General features: G+C 43.3%; 1 protein-coding gene across 1 annotated transcript in view; it reads right to left on the reverse strand.

Moving 5' to 3' along the window:
• Nucleotides 1-3,404: 3,404 nt before the first annotated feature.
• LOC311030186 (uncharacterized protein) overlaps nucleotides 3,405-27,211 on the reverse strand; it is a 426,559-nt gene continuing 402,752 nt past the window's right edge. Inside the window, exons 19-20 of the mRNA XM_084035816.1 lie at nucleotides 7,006-7,179; nucleotides 3,405-3,508 (exon numbers count right to left, since the gene is read on the reverse strand). Of these exons, the coding sequence (XP_083891942.1) occupies nucleotides 3,496-3,508; nucleotides 7,006-7,179 (187 nt within the window). The 3' untranslated portion in view covers nucleotides 3,405-3,495. The remainder of the gene's footprint in view (nucleotides 3,509-7,005; nucleotides 7,180-27,211) is intronic.

The raw sequence follows: 27,211 nt of genomic DNA on the forward strand, positions 1-27,211 counted from the left end.
TCTCACGTGACTCCGTTTCACCAATCAAACGCAGCCAGGCAGTCACATGACAGCACACAAACTCTCCACGCCCGGTTATAGATAGAACTCTTTTAACGTTTTTTAATTCTAAATCCTTGTCATTCAGAGACAAATGTGCATAAATATGCAAGTGTATGTGCAATCATTTATGGAGGAGTCACAATATACAGCCCACTTTTTGAAATCCCCCCGACTTTTACCGTCTAACGTCAGTGAATCTGTCCTCACCTGAGTGTCCAGTCTGATGTCTGTCCATCTGTCCTCACCTGAGAGTGTCCAGTCTGAAGTCTGTCCATCTGTCCTCACCTGAGAGTGTCCAGTCTGATGTCTGTCCATCTGTCCTCACCTGAGTGTCCAGTCTGAAGTCTGTCCATCTGTCCTCACCTGAGTGTCCAGTCTGAAGTCTGTCCATCTGTCCTCACCTGAGTGTCCAGTCTGATGTCTGTCCATCTGTCCTCACCTGAGTCTCCAGTCTGATGTCTGTCCATCTGTCCTCACCTGAGAGTGTCCAGTCTGAAGTCTGTCCATCTGTCCTCACCTGAGAGTGTCCAGTCTGAAGTCTGTCCATCTGTCCTCACCTGAGAGTGTCCAGTCTGATGTCTGTCCATCTGTCCTCACCTGAGAGTGTCCAGTCTCCAGTGTGGACCCTCCAGTCCAGCAGACAGCAGCTTGACTCCTGAGTCTCCTGGATGATTGTAGCTCAGGTCCAGCTGTCTCAGATAGGAGGGGTTGGAGTCCAGAGCTGAGGCCAGAGAAGAACAGCCGTCCTCTGTGATCAGACAACCTGACAGACTGAAGACACACACACTTCTGTCACTTCTGGGGACTTTACATAGACTTATGTCCATTTGTCCACTTTTTAAAATGAGAAAAAGTGATATTTGTCTTTTGCTGTGTTGATGTTGTACTGGGTGGGATAAGCGTGGCTGAGTGATGGACAGAGATGGACAGAGGAGGACGTTAAAAGAAAGACAAGAGACGAGCTGAAATGATTGAGAGAGAAATTGAAGCGTTAGAAAAGAGAAGAAACAACAGTTGAAACAGTCTATGTGGTCTGTCTTCAGACCTGGTGTGCCAACAAAGATCTGGTATTGATTTTAAACCATCTAGCAAAGAAAAAAGGCTGTAATTCAATAACATTTCAACAATGTTTATAGTTTTCATATTGAACTGGAGGAATTATGAAGAACAAGTACTCTGATGATAACACTAAAATACAAAACACAGCTTTGAAAATGTGCTTCTTAAGAGTCTCAGAACATATGAGGCATTCAGGTGTTCAACTGCCAGTTGGAAGAAAAGAGTGTCTTGATTCAAAGCTCTGTTCTCACTGTCAGCGTTCCTCTTTGAGAGCAGCCGTGTGAACTTATCTATCGGCTCTAGATCTCACCGACCTGACTGACCTTTATCACCTCCACTCTCTGATCCATCTGTCAGCTGTCAGTGAGTCTCGTCAGTTGTCACCATAGAAACGTCACTCACAGAAACTCCAGTTTGCACAGATTTGATTAAGTTCAGAGTTAACGTTTCACCCCGTTGCATTACTGGGTAATTTAGTGTTTGTGAGTAGCAACCAGTGAGGTGATTTAACCTCCAACCATCTGAACCAGTGTAGTGATGCTAACGCTGCAGCAGTAAAATGGAAACGCTCCGTCATCATTTAATAATTCTCAATGATCTATCAGTTATGGGTCTGGGTCCTGATAGGACGGGGTCTGGGTCTGGATCTGGGCCAAGCTCCACCTCTTAGTGACCCTTGCTATAGGCAGTGTTGGGCAAGTTACTTCAAAAGCGTAATGCATTATTTATTACTTGTTACTGTCATTTCAAAGTAATTAGTTACATTACAATATTACTGTCTTTGAATTGTAAGGCATTACACTACTTTTACATTACTTTTGCATTACTTTTATAAATCAAAGGACATTTTTGTTCTCGATAGATCTTCTTGTGTTCAATGCAGCTCATTACACAGCAGGATGTGATGTTTTTCGCTTCAAAATAAAAGAACGAAAAACGGAAAATGACTCTTATCCCGTTATTCGTTTAAAATACGGAAAACGAGAAACAGAAAACGACTCGTTAACTGATATTAGATATTGTGTTCATGAATGGGATTCGGGGATGAAATAACAGGGCCATTTTTCATTCCAGATTTGCTGTACGTCTTTATTAATGACCCGGAAGGCGCTGCGAAATTACCTGAAAGCCTACCTGAGACATTTAGGGGAGCTCTAAAACACTGTTCATTAACGCTCTGACAGCGTCTGACGCTCACGTTTTGAAATAAACCTACTGTTTTAAACTCGCACCAAAAGCGTTATGACGCGGACATAAAAGCGGTTCAAAACCGACGGGGAGAATCGGAGCCTCCGCCTTTTCGCCGCCGCCCCTCAGCTGTTGATCCTCGGTGTGCCGGGGTCGGCTGCGCTCTGACCGACCGGGAGCCGCTCCGTGAGTCGGTGTCCAGCTCATGGAGCCTGCTAACAACAGGGCTTAATTAACATAGTGTAGAGTCACACGGACCGGCTTTCACACTTTTCCAAAAGTGGAGCGTATGCCCATCTCGCGATCGCCAATGTAGAGTCAATTGATTTCGGGTTTAAAATGCATTGTAACGTCATCATAAATGTGTGTGCACATGTTGGTGTTAAAATGGTGTTTTGTCTCCGCCGTGCAGACGAGTTAGAAGCTTTAAACTTTGAATTAAAACTGTCAGCAGCATCAAAATGTCTGGTTGGTTCATGTTCAGTTGTCAGAGTTGATATTCCAATCAGGCTTCAACCTCTGGTTCAGAAAAGTGAAGTCAAGCCTGAAGGTCCTTAAAGCTGCATTCTCTCTGCTGGCCACTAGGGGGTGTTTTCATGAATAATATGTCTTCATTGCATCTGCATAGCTTTGAGTCTGCATGTGGGTCCTCCCTGCTGCTTCAGCCACCGTGACAACAATATTAGTTCATTTCATATAAAACTCAATAAACTCAACTGTATAGAAAGTGGTTCAAACTGGCTCCACCTTGACAGCAGAGACAGTCTGGTGTTGTAGTTCAGGCTCACATGTTCATGGAGTGACGTTCACAAACGTAGACTGACGTTTGCAACAGCATTTATAAACGCCAGGTGGATTTATAAAACTATTAAAACATGGAACGGCAGGGAAAAGATAAACAAGAGGTTTGGTTTTGATAAAAGTTTTGTTTTGTTCTTTTGCTGGCAAGTCGTTAGCAGCAGAAACAGTATTTCATCAGCCGTGTTAACAGATTAGTAGCAAACGTGTCTTTTTAGGAATACATGAATATAAATAACTGAATATTTGGTACATGTAAACGCATCATTGAAAGCGTCATAGGTAAACTTCTCAAAGTAGTTGAATCTGACCTGAGAGTTTCCAGTCGACAGTGTGGACTCTCCAGGCCAGCAGACAGCAGCTTCACTCCTGAATCCTGCAGGTCGTTGTTACTCAGGTCCAGGTCTCTTAGACTGGAGGACTGGGAGCTGAGAACTGAGGACAGACCTTCACAGCTTCTCTCTGAGAGCTTACAGCCACTGAGTCTGAAGAGGAATCAGAAATTAGTGATGAAACAATTACAAACAACTGTTAATCACCTCAGGTTCTAACTGACATTATTATCATAATGAAGTTAAATGATGTTTAACATGTTTGTTCATCAGGTTATTGTTGCAGCTGGGTGGTGTATTAGGCTCCATGGTGAGGTTAACGTCACACTGTGCCATCTGTTTATTTCTGTCTGAGTCTTCTTTCAAGACTCTCACGTGACTCCGTTTCACCAATCAAACGCAGCCAGGCAGTCACATGACAGCACACAAACTCTCCACGCCCGGTTATAGATAGAACTCTTTTAACGTTTTTTAATTCTAAATCCTTGTCATTCAGAGACAAATGTGCATAAATATGCAAGTGTATGTGCAATCATTTATGGAGGAGTCACAATATACCGCCCACTTTTTGAAATCCCCCCGACTTTTACCGTCTAACGTCAGTGAATCTGTCCTCACCTGAGTGTCCAGTCTGATGTCTGTCCATCTGTCCTCACCTGAGAGTGTCCAGTCTGAAGTCTGTCCATCTGTCCTCACCTGAGAGTGTCCAGTCTGATGTCTGTCCATCTGTCCTCACCTGAGTGTCCAGTCTGAAGTCTGTCCATCTGTCCTCACCTGAGTGTCCAGTCTGAAGTCTGTCCATCTGTCCTCACCTGAGTGTCCAGTCTGATGTCTGTCCATCTGTCCTCACCTGAGAGTGTCCAGTCTGAAGTCTGTCCATCTGTCCTCACCTGAGAGTGTCCAGTCTGAAGTCTGTCCATCTGTCCTCACCTGAGAGTGTCCAGTCTGATGTCTGTCCATCTGTCCTCACCTGAGAGTGTCCAGTCTGAAGTCTGTCCATCTGTCCTCACCTGAGAGTGTCCAGTCTGATGTCTGTCCATCTGTCCTCACCTGAGAGTGTCCAGTCTCCAGTGTGGACCCTCCAGTCCAGCAGACAGCAGCTTGACTCCTGAGTCTCCTGGATGATTGTAGCTCAGGTCCAGCTGTCTCAGATAGGAGGGGTTGGAGTCCAGAGCTGAGGCCAGAGAAGAACAGCCGTCCTCTGTGATCAGACAACCTGACAGACTGAAGACACACACACTACTGTCACTTCTGGGGACTTTACATAGACTTATGTCCATTTGTCCACTTTTTAAAATGAGAAAAAGTGATATTTGTCTTTTGCTGTGTTGATGTTGTACTGGGTGGGATAAGCGTGGCTGAGTGATGGACAGAGATGGACAGAGGAGGACGTTAAAAGAAAGACAAGAGACGAGCTGAAATGATTGAGAGAGAAATTGAAGCGTTAGAAAAGAGAAGAAACAACAGTTGAAACAGTCTATGTGGTCTGTCTTCAGACCTGGTGTGCCAACAAAGATCTGGTATTGATTTTAAACCATCTAGCAAAGAAAAAAGGCTGTAATTCAATAACATTTCAACAATGTTTATAGTTTTCATATAGAACTGGAGGAATTATGAAGAACAAGTACTCTGATGATAACACTAAAATACAAAACACAGCTTTGAAAATGTGCTTCTTAAGAGTCTCAGAACATATGAGGCATTCAGGTGTTCAACTGCCAGTTGGAAGAAAAGAGTGTCTTGATTCAAAGCTCTGTTCTCACTGTCAGCGTTCCTCTTTGAGAGCAGCCGTGTGAACTTATCTATCGGCTCTAGATCTCACCGACCTGACTGACGTTTATCACCTCCACTCTCTGATCCATCTGTCAGCTGTCAGTGAGTCTCGTCAGTTGTCACCATAGAAACGTCACTCACAGAAACTCCAGTTTGCACAGATTTGATTAAGTTCAGAGTTAACGTTTCACCCCGTTGCATTACTGGGTAATTTAGTGTTTGTGAGTAGCAACCAGTGAGATGATTTAACCTCCAACCATCTGAACCAGTGTAGTGATGCTAACGCTGCAGCAGTAAAATGGAAACGCTCCATCATCATTTAATAATTCTCAATGATCTATCAGTTATGGGTCTGGGTCCTGATAGGACGGGGTCTGGGTCTGGATCTGGGCCAAGCCCCACCTCTTAGTGACCCTTGCTATAGACAGTGTTGGGCAAGTTACTTCAAAAGCGTAATGCATTATTTATTACTTGTTACTGTCATTTCAAAGTAATTAGTTACATTACAATATTACTGTCTTTGAATTGTAAGGCATTACACTACTTTTACATTACTTTTATAAATAAAAGGACATTTTTGTTCTCGATAGATCTTCTTGTGTTCAATGCAGCTCATTACACAGCAGGATGTGATGTTTTTCGCTTCAAAAGAAAAGAAATCATTCCAGATTTGCCGTACGTCTTTTTTAATGACCCGGAAGGTGCTGCGAAATTACCTGAAAGCCTACCTGAGACATTTAGGGGAGCTCTAAAACACTGTTCATTAACGCTCTGACAGCGTATGACGCTCGCGTTTTGAAATAAACCTACTGTTTTAAACTCGCACCAAAAGCGTTATGACGCGGACATAAAAGCCGTTCAAAACCGACGGGGAGAATCGGAGCCTCCGCCTTTTCGCCGCCGCCCCTCAGATGTTGATCCTCGGTGTGCCGGGGTCGGCTGCGCTCTGACCGACTGGGAGCCGCTCCGTGAGTCGGTGTCCAGCTCATGGAGCCTGCTAACAACAGCGCTTAATTAACATAGTGTAGAGTCAATTGATTTCGGGTTTATAATGCATTGTAACGTCATCATAAATGTGTGTGCACATGTTGGTGTTAAAATGGTGTTTTGTCTCCGCCGTGCAGACGAGTTAGAAGCTTTAAACTTTGAATTAAAACTGTCAGCAGCATCAAAATGTCTGGTTGGTTCATGTTCAGTTGTCAGAGTTGATATTCCAATCAGGCTTCAACCTCTGGTTCAGAAAAGTGAAGTCAAGCCTGAAGGTCCTTAAAGCTGCATTCTCTCTGCTGGCCACTAGGGGGTGTTTTCATGAATAATATGTCTTCATTGCATCTGCATAGCTTTGAGTCTGCATGTGGGTCCTCCCTGCTGCTTCAGCCACCGTGACAAGAATATTAGTTCATTTCATATAAAACTCAATAAACTCAACTGTATAGAAAGTGGTTCAAACTGGCTCCACCTTGACAGCAGAGACAGTCTGGTGTTGTAGTTCAGGCTCACATGTTCATGGAGTGACGTTCACAAACGTAGACTGACGTTTGCAACAGCATTTATAAACGGCAGGTGGATTTATAAAACTATTAAAACATCGAACGGCAGGGAAAAGATAAACAAGAGGTTTGGTTTTGATAAAAGTTTTGTTTTGTTCTTTTGCTGGCAAGTCGTTAGCAGCAGAAACAGTATTTCATCAGCCGTGTTAACAGATTAGTAGCAAACGTGTCTTTTTAGGAATACAAATAACTGAATATTTGGTGCATGTAAACGCATCATTGAAAGCTTCATAGGTAAACTTCTCAAAGTAGTTGAATCTGACCTGAGAGTTTCCAGTCGACAGTGTGGACTCTCCAGGCCAGCAGACAGCAGCTTCACTCCTGAATCCTGCAGGTCGTTGGTACTCAGGTCCAGGTCTCTTAGACTGGAGGACTGGGAGCTGAGAACTGAGGACAGACCTTCACAGCCTCTCTCTGAGAGGTTACAGCCACTGAGTCTGAAGAGGAACCAGAAATTAGTGATGAAACAAATACAAACAACTGTTAATCACCTCAGGTTCTAACTGACATTATTATCATAATGAAGTTAAATGATGTTTAACATGTTTGTTCATCAGGTTATTGTTGCAGCTGGGTGGTGTATTAGGCTCCATGGTGAGGTTAACGTCACACTGTGCCATCTGTTTATTTCTGTCTGAGTCTTCTTTCAAGACCCTCACGTGACTCCGTTTCACCAATCAAATGCAGCCAGGCAGTCACATGACAGCACACAAACTCTCCACGCCCGGTTATAGATAGAACTCTTTTAACGTTTTTTAATTCTAAATCCTTGTCATTCAGAGACAAATGTGCATAAATATGCAAGTGTATGTGCAATCATTTATGGAGGAGTCACAATATACCGCCCACTTTTTGAAATCCCCCCGGCTTTTACCGTCTAACGTCAGTGAATCTGTCGATCCTATTTAAGTTTCACTTTCAGTTGTGAATGAGTTCATTTCTGAATGTTTCTGATGTGAGATTCTGTTTGTAGCTGCTCATCACTCAGATTCTTGTGGGTCGAGTCATTCTTATTTCGACAAAACTCAGAGAAAAGTTAGAATAAATGTCTTCGCCATGACTATCCATCACTGTGTGAGTGTGTGTGTGTGTGTGTGCGTGTGTCGGTGAAACAGACAGAGAGGAGAGACGCTGGATGAAGCGGTGAGCTGTGTTTTTTCTTTTCTTTCAGCTGAGGTGACAAACGCTTCATGTTAGAGAAAGCATTGATTTTTATGTAACTGGGGGGGTTAGCTGCCCTTCCAACGTCTATGCCTCCTGGTAGTCTCTCAGATCACCAGGTGCGGGGCCACAATAATCAGAATTTACTCAGAAGTTACTCAGTACTCGAGTATTTTTTTCACTAAATACTTTACCTTTACTGTTAAGTAACTATTTAGAACTACTTTTTACTTCTTTACCTTTTGCAGTTGGGAAAACCAATCAAATGGTTCAGAATGCAGATAGAACCTTGTAATTCCAAGATGGTTGGTTGTTTTCTGAATGAAAAACTATATTTACAGAGCTTTGCTGGAGGCTTGGACCACCGGCAGCAGCCTCAGAAGAGCCTCCTCTGAAGCAGAGTATTCCTTCAGGTCAAACACGTCCAGATGTTTTTCTGAAGACAGTAAGATGAAGACCAGAGCTGACCACTGACCAGGAGACAGTTTCATGTAGGAGAGACGTCCTGAAGTCAGATACTGTTGGATCTCCTCCACCAGAGAACGATCATTCAGTTCATTCAGACAGTGGAACAGATTGATGCTTCTCTCTGGAGACAGCTTCTGATCAAGCTTCTTCTTGATGTACTGGACTGTTTCCTGATTGGTCTGTGAGCTACTTCCTGTTTGTGTCAGCAGACCTCGTAGGTGTTTCTGATTGGTCTCTAGTGACAGACCCAGAAGGAAGCGGAGGAACAGGTCCAGGTGTCCGTTTGGACTCTGTAAGGCCTTGTCCACAGCTCTCTGGTGCGGATGTTTTGGTTTAGGTTTGTGTCTGGAGACTTTAAACAACGATGAGGTTGTTTGTTCTTCTGCCATCAGATTGACACCAGAGTTGATGAAGGTCAGATGGACATGAAGAGCAGCCAGAAACTCCTGAACACTCAGATGGACGAAGCAGAACACCTGGTCCTGGTACAGTCCTCTCTCCTCTCTGAAGACCTGTGTGAACACTCCTGAGTACACTGAGGCTGCTTTGATATCGATGCCACACTCTTTCAGGTCTGGTTCATAGAAGATCAGGTTTCCTTTCTGCAGCTGCTCAAAAGCCAGTTTTCCCAGAGACTCAATCATCTTCCTGCTCTGTGGACTCCAGTGTGGATCCGTATCAGCTCCTCCATCATACTTGACGTTCTTCAGTTTGGACTGAACCACCAGGAAGTGGATGTACATGTCGGTCAGGGTCTTGGGCAGCTCCCCTCCCTCCCTGGTCTTCAACACGTCCTCCAGAACTGTAGCAGTGATCCAGCAGAAGACTGGGATGTGGCACATGATGTGGAGGCTTCGTGAGGTCTTGATGTGGGCGATGATCCTGTTGGCCTCCTCATCTCTGAACCTCTTCCTGAAGTAGTCCTCCTTCTGTGGGTCAGTGAACCCTCTGACCTCTGTCACCATGTCAACACACACGGGAGGGATCTGATTAGCTGCTGCAGGTCTTGTGGTTATCCAGAGACGAGCAGAGGGAAGCAGTTTCCCCCTGATGAGGTTTGTCAGCAGCACTTGGACTGAGGTGGACTTTGTAACATCAGTCAGGATCTTGTTGTTGAGGAAGTCCAGAGGAAGTCGACACTCGTCCAGACCGTCAAAGATGAACACAACCTGGAACTCTTCAAACCTGCAGATTCCTGCTTCTTTGGTTTCAGGGAAGAAGTGATGAATGAGTTTCACCAAGCTGAACTTCTTCCCTTTCAGCAGGTTCAGCTCTCTGAAAGTGAATGGAAACATGAACAGTATGTCCTGGTTGGCTTTGTCTTCAGCCCAGTCCAGAGTGAACTTCTGTGTTAACACTGTTTTCCCGATGCCAGCCACTCCCTTTGTCATCACTGTTCTGATTGGTTCATCCCTTCCAGGTGAGCCTTTAAAGATGTCTTCTTGTCTGATGGTTGTTTCTGGTCTGTCTGGTTTCCTGGATGCCGTTTCAATCTGTCTGACCTCATGTTCCTCATTGACCTCTGCAGTCCCTCCCTCTGTGACGTGGAGCTCCGTGTAGACCTGATTCAGGAGGGTTGGGTTTCCTGCTCTAGTGATGCCCTCAAACAAACACTGGAACTTCTTCTTGAGGCTAGACTTGAGTTTACGTTGGTACACTGCACCAGCGGTTCCTGGATAAACAACAAAGGAACCCAGTTAGTGGATCCTACAGACCCTTTTACAGTCTATGAACAAGCCAGGTGTTAGAGCCATGTATTCCTATAGTCCTCAGTAGTAGTGACATCATGAGCTTCTTTCATGATTAAATCAAACTAATGGAGACAAAATCAATCAGGTGCACCTGATGAAGCCAACAGAAGTAAAATAAAAGACATTTACAAGACAAACAGAACTGGAAGGATATATAACCCTTTGAACTGCAGCTGTTAAGCTCAGTGAGTCAGTCTAGAAATAAAGAGCCTCTTGTATCGCCTCAATTCGCCGTTTTGGTTTTGAAAGGAAAATTCACCAGAATTAGATTTTTAAGGCAACAAAACAGAAACACTGAATTCTGGTCTGAAAACATGGAGGTGTCCTCGTAGAAGCCTGTTTTAAATACATTTTTGTTTTCATCTACCAACTATTTAGTTCCTAGCTGAAAGTCACCAGTTAACAAGGTCACTGGGTGAAGTGAAACACCTGTTCCTCTGAAACGGTCGTGATCCTGTCTGAACTCTGTAGAACTTGAGTCTGTTGGAATATTGATTCTGACAACCGAACACGTAACAAGCAGACATTTAGATGCTACTAACAGTTTAAATTCACTGTTTAAAGCTTCTTACTCGTCTGGATGGTTGAAGCAAATCAACATTAACATTGACATCATGCGTACATATATTTATGATGACATTGGCTGTAATCGGGTCTGTAGACAACCAGAGAACCTAAACATTGAAGTTGTGTGCAGCCTATTAGGAGAAATATGAAGTTCTTCATATTGAATCCTTCTCTTCTTTCCACCATGTTAAAACTGTTAAAATCCTCTTACTGATCTGCAGACAGTAAGCCAGCTCCTCCTGCTTCATTCTCCTCAGGAAGTGCACTGTGATCTTCTGAAACGCCTCTCTGTTCCTCCTCTGCTCTTCATCCTCACCGTCCAACAACTCCTCGTCCTCATTCTCCAAGCATTCTGGGTAATCTGGACTCAGGACCTTCTGGATCTTCTTCAGCTCGTTCTTCACAAAAATGCCGATGTTCTCCTCCAGCAGCTGGAACAGAAGGATAAACTGAACATGAACTCTAAAGAACCCAACATGGGATTCATGTGTGGGTCTGAGCAGCATGGAGACCACTAGAACCTGTTCAGCATTGAATCTGTAGTTGATGTGGTTAATAGTGTAAGGTGAGCTTGTACATGTACTCACCATAAATATGGAGTCCAGGTCTGTTTGATGCTGCTGGGTCAACGGAACCTCTGAGATCTGCTGAACTCTGTGGAGAAAACCAAGTTTAAAGAGTCACTAAACCACAGACTGGAGATCACAAGTGGACGTTGTCATGGCGACATCGCCTGTTGGTTTGTGGACTACAGTTTTGAAGCCTCAGATTCTGCACAAAGGGTGGATCTGATGAACACAAGCGGAAGAGCGGCACCCAGAGCGGCAACCTTACTGGATCTGGATCCATCTGGATTCTGGTGTGAAGCTGCTAACAAAGTTAGCTTCATAGTTCAAGGTCAACTTTACAGCTAAGTGTTTAAGTCATCTTAGTAGCTAACCAGCATTGGTAGTGTGGTAGCAACCTGTCAATCAGCAGGTAAGCCCCGCCCCCTAAAGCATCCCCTGCTTTCTGGTCTGGTGGACTCTAAATGGACCTTAATGCACTAAATGAACATCATGCTGGATTGAAGAAGACTTGAAACTAGAGATTGAGACCATAAACTCATGTTTACAATGTTTACTGAGATAATACATCAAGAGAGAAGTAGGAACATTTTCTCATAGACTTCTATACAACCAGAGAGGAGTCGCCCCCTGGTGGCCAGCAGAGAGAAGTAGGACCATTTTCCTATAGACTTCTATACAACCAGATAGATTGACAGTTTAAGGCACTTCAGCATTGGCTTCACTTTACGGAACTGGTCAGCTCCGATGTAAACCCACTTTAGCACATCTTAGCTTAGCTTAGCTTACAGTAGCTGTCACGTTAGCCAATTTAGCTTCTCACTGACTTAACTTTTCTCTGGCTGGTCTAGACCTGATTCATCCTCTAAGGAGGGTTCAGGTTTAGTTCTTACCTTCCATCAGCAGCTTGGTCAGCTTTAAATTGAATAATGCGAGGCATAGACCAGTCACTCTTCATGGAGACACAGCTGGGACCAGTTCCAGGTCCAGGGGAGTCTGGTCTCTGCTGCTGCATCCTGATACATTAAATACAATTTCAGATTCTAACTAGTTGAGCTTCATGAATCAGTTTGCTCTGTTTATCTTTATATTGATGAGTCTTGCTCTAAGAGACGATGCTAGTGTCAGAATCAATACTATAAATGGATCTGGGTCACATTAGACCACGTTGTGGACCCGACTTAGTCCTGCACTGTGGATCCGACTTAGTGCTGCACTCAGCGTTTTGCTAGCATAATGTAAGCTTTGTGGTTTGTAGCTGAGCCTAAGGGTTCTATAAGCTGAGCGGACTAGAAATATCTCCCGTTGCCAAGTCGTATCTAAGGTCCGTCCTATTAACGGGAGCAGTGGACAATGTTTCCGTTGCCTGAGAACCTTATGGGGGGACAATGATGGGGAAACGGAGTTATGACTCATGAAACAACTTTACATTTTGGTTGCAAAATCTCCACTGGGCGTCTGATGGTTCTTTCCTTCACGTAGTCCATTACCTCCTGATAATAGACACCTCCTCGGGTATTATCAGTTATGTTAAAACCTAAAATAAGAGTCTGGTGGATATAAAGTGTCTTACTTAATACTCTATAACCTCCCTTGAGTGAGAGGAAGACGGTGCTCGAGTTTAGTTCTCTGTTAGTTTGGAGTCTTTCTGTTCTTAGCATAGCTTAGCCTGGCCGCTACTCTTCTATGTCATTAACGCTTTACTTTTCCCGTCTATGAGTCTTTTCTTTCAAGAGGTTTTCTCCTCATTGTCTCTTTAAGGTTGGATTTGTTGGGACCTCACCATTAGGACTACACAATGCGGCCTACAAAAGCCTCCACATGCGGTCATGAAGGAACAAAGGAGATAAAAAACTACAACCTCAGTGCAACGTCACACAACTGGTGCCCTATTGGCTGACAACCACAGGTACCCCAGGGGGTCCCCGGGAGCAGCCGTGAGCTATATAAACCGGCGCCATCTTAAGAACGCGCTTCCAACTCTCTCCACCGTAACACGCGTTACAACAGGAGGTGGCTCCTCCACCGCAGCACACCGCTGCAACAGGAGGCCAAGGCTCTTCCATCGCAACACCACGTTGCAACAGGAAGTGGACTCGTCCACCGCAGCACATCGCTGTAACAGGAGACCAAACCGGTTCCTGCATTCCAGCTACCAGCTCCTGTCTGAAGTCAGCTGACCAAATCGCCAAGCCGCGATTATTTTATTGAATTGTTTGATTGTTTCATACTTCTATGCCAATGATCACGATGATTGGCATGTGAGTATAAAACCTTTATATTGAGACTGAATACAGTTTTAGGTTATCTTTTCCCTGATCCCAGGGTGGTGCCCCGTTTATTCATGATTATATCATGATAATATATTAAATATAGTTATTAATATCGATAATCATATTGACATTAATAATTAGCTGTTGATAACCAAATCTGCTCCTGCTACATCCCCAACAGATTGTTTATTTCATATTCTGTAGTTTAATCCCAGTTAAAAAGGATTTAATTGGTCCTTTCTGTTCGAGCTTCAGTGAAACAAGAGACTGTCTGTCACTCATCGTGGCTCAGAAGACAGAACGGGTTGCAGGATTCAGGGCTGGTGGACTCTGAGTTATTGATTAAGGTGCTGGTCTAGACCTGATTCATCCTCTAATGAGAGTTCAGGTTCAGTTCTTACCTTCCATCAGCAGCTTGGTCACCTTTAAAGTTAATAATGATAGGCATAGACCAGTCACTCTTTATGGATACACAGCTGGGTCCAGGTCCAGGTCCAGGGGAGTCTGGTCTGTGCTGCTGCATCCTGATGCAATAAATACAATTTAAGAAATAATTTTACTATGATATTATCCCAATACAATATGATCATGATACATAGGTCACGATATGGAGGAAACCCCCTTCCTATCTGCAATGTCATGAGTGGTGCAAATAAACATAAAACGATCCTGCTGTCAAACTAAGTAGTGTGAGGGGCAAGTTGCATTGTGGGAGATGTTTGGCAGTTCAGACCATCACATTATTCATTCAGCAAATGTTTCATGTGTGTAAATTACAAACCACTCAGGTGGAAGATTCCATCATGCTGTTGTGAGTTATTGTTGATCGACACTGTGTTTTTGTGGTCCAACAGACCAACAGAGAAAAGATCTGAATTTCCCAGTTAAACTTTCATTCCTATCATATCAATATTTGAAGCTGATCAGCTGAAGTGTCAGCAGGTTACAGCGTCAGGTCCAGGTGTGTGTCAGGTTAATATTTAATCTGAATATTTATTTGACTCATCAAACTTTACTGCTTCTTCTTCTCAGACAACTAACCGTATTGAAGGCAATTAAAGCTTCTGGTCTCAGTGATTGTTCACCAAAGTGAAAACAAATGGATTCAACAGTCGACACTAGATTCAGATCATCCCCTACATGGACTACAAAGGTCTGGACCAAGACCTGATTCTTCACCTCAGGACAGTCAGATAATAACAAGGTTCAGTTTTAAACTCAATAAAGCGATCTAGTTAATATCATGTATATACTGTATATGTTTTTGAGTGAGAACCATGATGGTGGAGTGATCTGAGTCCTGGACACTTCGAGATCCTAGTCTCACCTCTGAGCTTTGGTCTGGCTGTCATGTCCCCCATCCCGGGTGGTTTTAGAGGGAAGGACTCCGTCCTCTCGGTCCTCACACTGATCCATAGCAGAGTCTCCACCTGCTGGCAGAGACGTACACTGTCACTACGGCAACACTGACAACAGAGAGGCAAAGTCCCGCCCCTTCCTGTGTCTCCAATGGGACCTCATTTCTTGAAAACTATGAACGGTAGTTAACGGTGAGACCAATAATGTTTTGGTCCCGTTTGAGTTGTACAGCGTCCAGACGACAGCAGGAGAATCTCAAAGGCTTTCAGGACACAGCGACACACAAAGTTACCGCTCCAGTTAAAATATTTCAACTGACTCAAATACGCATTTAGTCCTTGTGTTAATCTTTCAGCTTTTCTTCATAGATAACTTTAGCTTCAATGCTAACATTTTATTCACATTGTAAATAGCTCAGACGTTAATGTCCAACATTAAGCCGTAGGGATGAATCCCTGTTGTCGTTAAACACCGTTGTCGTCCTGTCGTAGGGAGTTAGACCTTGTCCATGTGTTTTTGTTGGTTTCTTTTGTGATCGGATTAGCTTGAACTCCGGTCAGGAAGTTACATTGATACGTTTATTGCTTTGGCCTTTTGTTCGACATGAACTTCCAACAAAGTCTCACAGCAATTAGTGAAACAGTCATGGAATTGTAATCTAGTCATTTGTATACATGGACATGAATTTTACATTTTTTTCCTGGCATTCAGCAAACTGTTTGTACATTCAGTTGGTCGATATTATGCCACAAAACCAATGTTAGCTTTAGAAAACAAAACCAACGTTAACTTTAGACAAAAAAAAATACTACATAGAAAGAATGAAATACTACATAGACATACAGTAGTACACAATGTTGTTTAATGGTTAGATCGGTGTTTTCAGGGACATTTTATTCAGATACATGCTAACTGACCACGTTGACTTCAACTAGCATTGCTAATAAACACTTACAATAGCGCAAAAAAACAAAACACTTGAGGCAATGCCCTTTAGACGTATTGAAATGACTTTGTGTTTTCCTCAAATCAGACTGGCTTTTTAGACATAGGGAACCTTTTATTTAATTGCAAATGTCGGACGTAAAGGATTTATTTGTCCGTGTTTTCTGTTTCTTGTGTTTAACAGATAAATGAGAAGTTTCTGAGATGCAACGCTGAACATCTGGAGGCAACATTCATGCAGCGATTGGTCAGTCACACTCCAGGGCCCTCATTTATAAAGCTTGCGTACGCACAAAACGGGGCTGGAAACGTGCGTACGCCACTTTCCACGCAAATGTTGTGATCTATAAAAACCAAACTTGACGGGAAAGTGTGCGTACCTGTAAGCAAACTCTGAGGCATGCGTACCGGTACGCACATTCTGGAGACTGGAAGGGAACCAGCAGTAAACCTGAGAAGAACTATATATTTTTGATGACTCGCACACATTTAATTACACTCCATATCATACGTTAGATCTGCGTTATCATGAGGAACTCCAGCAATGTTTTTGACGTTTTTAATGAGTGATAGTTTTTTTCATATTAACACCTTCTTTTAAAATCTGACTTGTATCTTAAATCAAAATCATTTTGAAATATTGAATCAGCGCTGTCACCGCAGGAGGAGGAGACGGCCCAAATGCATGTACAATAAATACCTTCCATTAGATCACTGTAGAACACAGCGGGAATAACTAAATATTCTCCTTATGTATGTGCATATATCATCAACACACATACATACAGCCATTAAGCCATCGTATACTTGTTACACTTTATCCTCCTTTTTAAACCACCAGAGCGCAGAGGAAATGCGCTATAATGAGTGGCACGCTCGTGGAGCGTGGAGAGCGCAAATTTATCGATGACCCCGCCGTTGACTGCAGCAGCAATGTGTTGCCACTCGCACTGCGTCTTTTTATTCGTGATCCCGCTGCTGTGACCACTAAATTAAATTATTGTCCGGGCCTCCCCAACAAGTGTCTCTTTCTCCGTTTCTGAAAAGTTACGTTTCTTCGCTATTTTTCTGACCTGTCGCCGTGATTCACCACACGGAAACGATTGCATGCCGGCTCATTAACATAGTAAAATGTGGGCGTGTACAGGGCGGGATTCAGGTACGCACACTTGTAGGTGATCCTGTGATTTATAAAGGGAACATTGCATACAGCTTGCGTGTGCACATTTTTATAAATCAGATTTTTTTTGGCAGATCTTTGGATTTTTGCGTGCGCCAAAACGCACGTACACTTTTAGTAAGGATCCTACGCACAGTTTTATAAATGAGGGCCCAGAGCTGTAGACATGGTTCAATGAGAAGGGATGAGCTGTTGGCTGGAGGATGAGGTCCCACCTGTCCAGACTCATCCAGGTGAGACGCACATTAAATATACATATACTCCTAGTGAACGCATTCACAATGAATGTGGGTAGTTACTGTCCTTTCACCGGTGTTGACAAGAAGACATTTTTTACTTTGTCTTTGAACTAACAGATCCATGTCACCCAATCAACATGAAGAGAGGTGGACTACGAGTACCATGGGGACGAGAGCCGAGGACCTTCTCGAGGACTACCATGCAACTATTATCTTCATTGGTCATTCATCAACGCTGATGATTAGCTACTCAGTTTATTATGTCACGTTGGTGGTGGACTTTGTTTGGGCCGAAGTATGCGACATAGAAACGAGTTTGAATAATTTATAGTTGAATTATAATTCCTCAACTTCTGTTATTGCATTAAAAACTGAATTTGAATCACATGCGTTGAATTTATGGTTGCAGTTATTTTTTTAAATCTTTTTTTTTTCTTTACAGTTTATTAGGCGACATGTAATTCTGTAGTTTTTATTTAGTGTAAAGCTGTAGTCTACGATTTGAAAGATTTTTCAATTGAGCCAAAATTCATCCAATAGTATACTATTGGCAATTTTGGCTGAGGCTGCGGCGTCAGCGAGGGAGGGGGGGATTGTGGCGAGTGATCGCTGAGCAGTTTGGGATTGGGGACTTACTGCAGTCGGGGTGAGAGAGAAATGCATTTACACCGATAATGTTTCATCATTCGTGGCCAGGGCATGAAACTGGCACCCGCCCACACGCCAAATGCGGGTAGCTTTTGTGATTGGCGGGTGAAACTGTCAATCTCGCTGCCACATTGGCGGGTAGCCAATAAGACAACACAACACTGAGCAAGTGTCAGCGGCTAGTTCAAGCAGCAACTCTCTGGAACTCTCTGTTGACGTCAACTGTCAATCATCTCTATTCTACATTCTGATTGGTACTCGCTTCACTCGCATCGCAGAGAGTTACATTATTTTATCTCCGTCCCCGCCCACATCGCATCGCCTGTCCTGACCACTTCCGCTAGAACACATTCACATTCATTGACAGCTGTCGCTCAGAGATGGGCGAGTGGCGACGTATGTGAACGAGGCTTCAGTCAAAACCAAAACACCAAGGAAGGCTGAGGAATAGTCACCCACTTATATTATTATTAATAATAGTCATGATAAACTAATAGTATAAAGGCTCAGCACTGTGTTTTAGTCATTTTTGTTGTTTTCTTGGATGCTTAAACTCCTCAACCCCATTAAGTATGTCAACATTTGTATCAGCACCAGCAGTTTGTAAGAAATTGGTCAGTAATTAATATGTCATATTTTGGTTCTCAGAATTCACCAAATTGATGCATTAAAATGAAATTATTCAAAATGTTCTCCCTGGAGATGTAAAATCCCACTCATTCGGTGTGTTATGGAAGCGTTGTGATTGGAGACAAAACAGCCAATCAGAATTGAGCTTCTCCAAGTCTCTCATTGGTTGCTATTGTGGCACATTTGTAACGCTGTGCCAAGTTGTGCGAGCGTACAGACAAAGTTGAGCGCGCACAGAAGGGACAGATTGAGAGCGCCAGCTCGTTTATTTCCTGTCTTACATTATTAGACCAATTGATTAATCCATGTGTGTCTGACCTCACAACAATGGTCAGGCACACCTGGATTAATCAGTTTGAGTCTTTCAGGCACTGAGGTTTAGTGCTTGCTTATGCCACAAAGTTTTACATTTTTACTAGTGCTGGGCCGTTAACACCATTAACAGCGTTAACTTAACGGCGCCGTTAATACGGCCCGCCCAGCACTAACTTCAACAAACACCCACCTCCGAGAGAAGCACGAGTTTCCTCTTGTTTTTCTTTTTTCCCCCTCTTGCTCGCGCCTGACTAGTAGGTTCTTTTCGAAGTCATCACGTCTTCACCTGCAGCTGCTTGACAAGTGCCTGCAGCGTATGTGCATCTGACTAGTGATTGGTCAGATCGATTGCTGTCAATCATTGCAGTGACGGCGCGTGCGGTGTCTCTTCTTCTCTCTCTTCTCCTGCCTCGCGCTGACAGCTGATCTAGTAGCGCGCCCCACGGCTGTGCATATGCGCGTCCTTTGTGCAAAACGGGGCCCCTATTGGATCGCGGGGCCCTACGCACTGTGCGTGTTCTGCGTGTAGGCAGGGGCGGCCCTGAGTGAGAGTAATATATTTTTGCCTGCTCAAATGACATTATGTTTTGCTCGCCTATCATTTCTCTTTAAAATATCATTTCTGTGCTTGCAAAATATATTTTTCTGCGCTCAAAATCTCACATTGCTCCTTCATAAATGTGGCACAAATAACGCCATACGGTTCCACTCCGGCGTGCGCACGTGTTTGTAGTCAACACGGCCCCCAAAAATGCTGATCGGAGCATCCCTACTTTGTACATGTTGTGGAAGTCCCGGACACACGGGAAACTAAACGGCCTGCCTGAGTTCATAGTGGAGGGAATGTTCCCATTCATTGTCTATGTAAGAAGCCGTGTAATGCCGTCGTGGAGCAGCGAGTTTCCAGAGACGGCACCGCCCGCAAGCTCTCGATAATCTTTCAAACTGACCGTTGGTGATCTAAAATAAAGACAGATTCAGCAACTGCACGGTCATGCATACATTTTATTTCCTCCGTTTTCCCGTGATAACGAGATCATATCATCCGTTTTCCCGTGATAACGAGATCATATCATCCGTTTTCCCGTGAAAACGAGATAATGAATGAAGCATGATAGGCGAGATATCAAGTTGGGTAAAGTTGGAAAGATATTCACAGATTTGAACTTCCTGGATGAATAAATCAGAAGTGAAACGTTTTTCAAACACAAATGATGCCTCTGTCCCGCCGTAATATCATAGACTATGAGCTACAAGGACCAAAACCCAGATTTTTTACATAAATAAGCGTCCTCCGAGCTGAACGGAGAACATTGATCTCTCAGCCGGGCGAGTGCTCAGGGACCGTCTGCAAATTACAAGACAATCAATAACTCCACTGTTATACAGTACAGAGACTCCAAAATCATTACACACACCAAGGGTCTCCTCGTTGTCATACAACAGCTGTTTTGAAAATATGTGCCTTTTTATAATTGTGGTGATTTTTTTAATGGTATTAATCATGACTATCTCCTATATTGATCAATAACTCCACTGTTATTTAGTACAGAGACTCCAATATCACTACACACACCAAGGGGTGCTTTTTTCAAACTTTCAAATCATAGACTACAGCTTTAAAGTATCCACAGTAAAAGTACACAGTGTTGTACTATAATACACGATATGCTTAGATTATTCTTACTGATGCATTCAGGTGGAAGCTGTATTTTACAGCTTCAGTACATTTACTGCAGTAAAGACTGAACATTGTCTCATTCTTGTATGTTTGAAATATCAGAAACTGTCACTTACCAAACTGTTCACATGTAGGAGAGACGACAGGACGATGTGTCGCAGATCTCAGACACCAGGAAGTAACCAGAGTTTCAAGTATGATTTAAACCAGTTCAGGACTGTGCCAGGCAGCCCCACCCATGTTTCCAGAATGCCTGGTATGCCGTGATCTACTGTATCAAACGCAGCACTACGGTCCAGTACAACTAGAACGAAGATTTGCTGCAATCTGTACGAAAACCAATATCATTTTAAACCGTGCGTTGCGGCCATCCGACTTTCTTTTTGAAGTCGACAACCGGAAAACGGATAACGAGTCGTTTTCCGTTTTTCGCTTCAAAATAAAAGAACGAAAAACGGAAACGACTCGTATCCCGTTATTTGTTTTAAAATCGGAAAAGGAGAAACGGAAAACGACTCGTTAACTGATATTAGATATTGTGTTCATGAATGGGATTCGGGGATTAAATAGGGTCCGTGTACCTTCCGTTCATTCTATTTTCAATTTTGAAACAAAAAATGAGTCATTTTTCTTTTTTCAATATACACTCAACAAAAATATAAACGCAACACTTTTGTTTTTGCTCCCATTTTTCATGAGATGGACTTAAAGATCTAAAATTAATTCCAGATACACAATATTACCATTTCTCTCAAACATCCATCCATCCATCCATTTTCTACCGCTTATCCTGTATTCAGGGTCGCGGGGGGGCTGGAGCCGATCCCAGCTGTCATTGGGCGAAGGCAGGGTACACCCTGGACAGGACGCCAGTCTATCGCAGGGCCAACATGTAGAGACAAACAACCATTCACGCTCACATTCACACCTACGGGCAATTTAGAGTCATCAATTAACCTATCCCCATCCTGCATGTCTTTGGACTGTGGGAGGAAGCCGGAGAACCCGGAGAGAACCCACGCTTACACGGGGAGAACATGCAAACTCCACACAGAAGGAACCCGGGCCGACCCGGGGATCGAACCCAGGACCCTCTTGCTGTGAGGCGAGAGTGCTAACCACTACACCACCGTGCAGAGCCTTCTCTCAAACATTGTTCACAAATCTGTCTAAATGTGTGATAGTGAGCACTTCTGCTTTGCTGAGATAATCCATCCCACCTCACAGGTGTGCCACATCAAGATGCTGATCTGACATCATGATTAGTGCACAGGTGTGCCTTAGACTGTCCACAATAAAGCATTTCCTGATTGCGTCACGACGTCATCACGTTTGTCGGCCAAGCGGGAAAAACGCCGGTCACAACAAAAATACAAACCGACATACGACACAGAAAATACAGACAGACAACACAGAAAATATACAGACAGACGACACAGAAACTTAACGGACAGACGACGACGATGATGGACACGGAGATTTTGTTTTTGTTTTTTTTAAATTTACTGGTTGTTGGAGGAAGAGGAGAGGCGGCTCCGGCGAACCAACCGGCGGCGACTGGTCTATCTCCGGCTGGGAGAGAGCCGTAGGGATGTAAGTTAACGTTAAACCTGTTGTTCATATATAGCGTAGTCCGTGGTAATTAACATACCCGTTAATTAACGATACCGTGAAGTGACAAGCCATATTAAGTATAGATTGACATGGTTAATGTCATTTCACAACGAGATTTGATACAGGGTTCGTACAGGTGCTTAAAATCTTTGAAAATGCTCTACTTTTAATGCTGTGTTTTTCAAGGTCTGAAAAGTGCTTGATTTTAGTTTAAATGCTTGGCTTTTAAAATTGATTGGATTGAATAGTAAAATGTGTATGAACCCTGTAAATAACCATAACTAAATATAATATTAAAATGTGTCTTTAAACATCAAAACCATATTGAGAAGCCAAAGTGGATAGATGGACAGATAAAGTATCATTAGTCTAAGCTTTAACATTAATTACAATTGTCATATTGACTAAAATTCAGTAGCTATTGTTTAACCATTTATGTTGTCCTCCTGTTCTTACCTTCCTTTCTCCATCCAGACAAGGCCACTGTACACTCGGATGAATCTCAACATCCCCATCTTCACAATTTTCTTTGATGATCATGACACCACACCAGATTTCAGGCTGAGCAGAGAGTCCCTGGCGGTGCTGCTGGACCTTCTCCACCAGGAGAGACGGCATGGATGGGGTGCCACCATTGAAACCTTGGTCTTCCTCTTCTGGCTGGCGAGTGCGACATCGTACCGGGTGGTCTCACGGGTGTTCGGGATTCCTCGCTCCACTGTCCACCGCATTGTCCATCGGGTTACTGAGGAGGTGGTGGCCCTCCGCCACAGGGTCATCTACCTCCCCAAGACCGCCGACGACCTGGCGGCAGTAACCCAGGGGTTTGCAGAGCTGGCAAGACACTGAGCTTTCCGCAAAGCTGCGGGAGCAATCGACGGCTGCCATGTCAGGATGGTGCCACCAAGCGGCCCTGATGGTCACTGTTACAGGAACAGGAAACTGTTTCCATCAATCATCCTGCAGGCAGTTTGTGACCATCAGGGCCGCTTCCTCGACACGTACGTGGGCTGGCCGGGGTCGGTGCACGACTCCAGGGTCCTCCGGCACAGCCCACTGTACAGGCGTGGCACCTACCCTCCTCCAGGGTACTTCATCTTGGCAGATGGCGGGTACCCGTGCCTCCAACATCCACTCCCCCTCATCACTCCCTACAGGCGGCCGGTACAAGGTGTGGGAGCCCAGCGCTTTAATACCCATCATTCCAGGGCACGCTCCATCATAGAGCGTGCCTTTGGGATGATGAAGACGAGGTTTAGGTCCATCTTCCTCAAAGCGCTGGAGGTACACCACACCTTTGTGCCTCAGGTATGTCATTACACAACAGAATTATTGTTAAATGGTGAATACCAGTAAATTAATTTAAATTTAATTATAATTACATTTAATTAATCTTTTTTCTTCTTCTTTTCTACAGGTCATAACAGCTTGTGCCGTCCTGCACAACATCTGCCTGGGTGCCGGTGACATCATGGCCCCAGAGGATGACGTGCAGGACGACATGCCGGAGGATGAGGGGGAGAACGGGGAGAACGGGTTGGAGGCAGCCAGTGGTGCACCGTGGCGGGACCAGCTGTCTGCCGAGGTGTCTGCCCTGGAGGAGGGTGTCCTCGACCATGATTACCTCTAGAGGGCAAGTAAAATAATTGTGAAGCTGTTCCTATTTTAAATGTTTTGTACACATTTTGGTTTGTTTAAGTAATTCGTGGTGGGATGTTATGCAGTGGTATTATTAGTATTTTTTATTCTTGCCCCTCTTTTAAACATTTTCAGTGACATGGCAGCCGTCGATTGTGTCAGCCCTGCAAACCCCGTTGATGGACGATGCGGTGGACAGTGGAGCGAGGAATCCCACACCCCCAACCTACCAGATGTCCCGCTCGCCAGCCAGAAGAGGAAGACCAAGGTCTTTGTGGCATCCCATCCAGCAGCACCACCAGGGACTCCTGCTCAGCCAATCATTTTTACTGTATATATGTTCTGTCAATTTCTGATCTTTTGTAAATAGTTGCAAATGATATGCCCACTTGTAAATAATTTAAAATGTTATTTTGTATCATTATCCTGTCTTTGAAATAAATTATATTGTCACTGAAAAGTAGTTCAAAAGTTTACTTACGTTGTAAATAAGAAATGGAACAGAAAATAGACCAAGGTTACAAGACTGTAATTTAGAACAATAGAATAATTTTATTAACAATTTAAATGAACAACAAAGAACTAATGAATTGAACAGAAAAAAAAAAAATTAACGCCTCTCCACCATCCTCTCTAACAAACCAAAAAGTCTCTCCATTCTCTCTCTGCTCTCCCTTTCTCTCCTTGCCTCAGCCTCCCTCTGCATGTGCATATCCTCCTTTATGAGCTCTAATAGCTCATCCTTTTCCCTTCTCCTCTTCCTGTTGCCTGTTGATGGCCCTGGCTGTCTTTCCTCATCCTCCTCGTCCTCGTCCTCCTCCTGCTGCTCACCCACTGCAGCATCTGGCCCTGGTGTGTCCTCAGGGATGGAGGCGATTAGGACAGGCGGCGCAATGGACGGCCGCTGTCCTAACACCTCGTCCATGAGGACAAACCAGGGCCAGGTGGCAGCAGTGGAACTCCCACCAACTCCCTGCCCTGTCCCTGGGTCTTTGCAATCCTAAGGCAGAGGAATCACTTCACAATCACATCAACAACAGCAATGTGTGTTTATTGAAAGTGTCTTGAAAAAGGAGTGTTTCATGGACTCAAAAAGAGGTGCTCTTCGGAATGGGATTTATGTAGTGATAAAGAAACTGAAAATGAATGTCTGACTCCCTGATGAAGGCTTGATGCCAAAACACATTGAAAGACTGCGTTTTTAATGTTTATATGACCATGACATGAGGTGCCTTGGAGGTTTTTTCTACGTTCCTTCATCAAAGTACACTGTAAACCCGAACAAGTTCAGAAAACTCAAAATTTATGCTGTAACTGATTACGTAAATGTTTTTGAGTTAACCTAATAAATGTTTTGAGTTACACTATACTTAAAAAATATGTGTTCAGTTGACTTAATCTATATTCTAAGTTCAATATAATTTATCATTTTCCTTAACTTAATATTTATGTCTTCTTCATACTTAAATTATTTAAATTTAACTTTCATTAAATTGAAGTGCACTGTACTTAAAAAGTATTTTAAGCAGTTATTAAAACTTGTATGTATACAAACTTAAAATTTTACTTCAGTATTACTCAAAAAACATACTTGTACATAACTCATAAGCTCATGAAAATTGTATTGATTTAAGTTCTGAATACTCAATTTTTACATTAAACACACACACAACTTCAGGTACAATTTCAGTTTGTGTTTATTTTGCATTAACAGTGTTAATCCAAACAAGTATGAGCAATTACAGCAATATTTATTTAAACCCCACTGCAAATGTAACTGGACATTAAACAGCTCAGTCACCTCCTGAACGGGTAAAAAGTCTGTATATCTGTGTGTGTGTGTGTGTGTGTGTCCATCTACATGTCATGACATGACTGAGCATGTTAAAGTGCTTAAAGTAAAACATCTGGCAAGACTTTGTAAACAAAATAAAAGGATCTTACAGCTCATCAAACTGCAAAGCAATTTTAAACAAATAAAACTGAAATAAATAATACCACTGGCCTTTGTGCATAAGTCATAAGGACCAAGAGCTCTTTCATAAAATAAAATAAAAAATAAATAAATACATTATTCTAAAGGGCATATCTCACACTATCGATCTACAGTTGTTAACTTTTTAAAAATGCAACCATGAACAAATGACCACTTGGTGGATAAGGGACATGTAAAAAGTGTGTGTCCTGCTTGTGCTCCTTCACATGCAACAGCTCTACACATTATAAAGGAATTTTCAGTGAATAAATGACAGAAATATACAATTGCTAACAATTAAAACTGTAATATTTTTATAAAGTGCAAACATGATTAGGTAGCTTTTGTGATTAGACAGCCTACCTGGTGCAACTTCCATTCAGATGCTTTGGGCAAAAGCATATTCAACATACTGTAACATTAAGACACTTGGCACCAAAAACTTGCTTCTGTATGTGCAGACAGATGTGTGCATGTGTATGGACACAAAGTGTAATGTGGTCCCATCAGCACTTTCTGGATGAAGGTAAAAGTGTGAATGAGTTTCCTGGGGTGGTCCAGATGCAATACATACATCAAACCAAACAACAATACAAATGCTTTAGCCAACCTGGGGATGTTGCTCATCACAAGCTCATCTTCTACCACAATAGCAATGGATGCAGGACTGAAGTCAACTGGACTTGTAGTGCTCTCGGAGACCACCGTGACAAGGGCAACAGGCGTGTCAGTGATGTCTGGCTCAGGCGAATCGTCCTCCTGGAATATGCAGGTTGTACAAGGTTAACTTTCAGGAACTAGACAATTGCATTATATTACTATTTTACAGGTCATAACTCAACAGCTAAGTATTAGGTAGGTATTTCAACTGACTATTCTACTAGTCACCATCCAACAGGTAGGTATACATGTAAGTATGTCAATCATCGGGTCAAGGAAGGAAGCTGAAGGAAGGACAGGGGGAAGAAGGGAGGAAGGAAGGAAGAAAAATGAGGGAGGAAAGAAGGAAGGGGAGGAGGTAGGAAAGTTGTGTGTGTGTGTGTGTGTGTGTGTGTGTGTGTGCGTGTGCGTGTTATTTCATGAGTGGTAAGGTCAAAAGGTCAACCAAATTATTAGCCCTCTGGGCAAGATGAGGTCAGGGCTTTGTGAGAAGTGAGGGCTTCTATACCACATAGTGTATGTATCCATATGCATCCACACTCACGCCTCCACACAGGGTTTGGAAGGTGGTTGCGTTGTATAGTTAGGCAGCTTTTAGTGTTGAAAATAATGCTATCCATACAAAGCAAGCAATATCACCTCATTGATACTAACAGTTCTGCGAAAGCAGTGCATACTTACATTCCACATCTTGAAGAACGGTGGGTCCTCCTCACGTAGGTATACCGGGAGGGCACAGTTGCGTCTCATGTTGACATCTTGTTCTTGCTGAAAGGACAAGCAAATTGAACATGATGAA

This window comes from Eutrigla gurnardus (assembly GCF_963514095.1).
Source record: "Eutrigla gurnardus genome assembly, chromosome: 19".
NCBI lineage: Eukaryota > Metazoa > Chordata > Actinopteri > Perciformes > Triglidae > Eutrigla > Eutrigla gurnardus.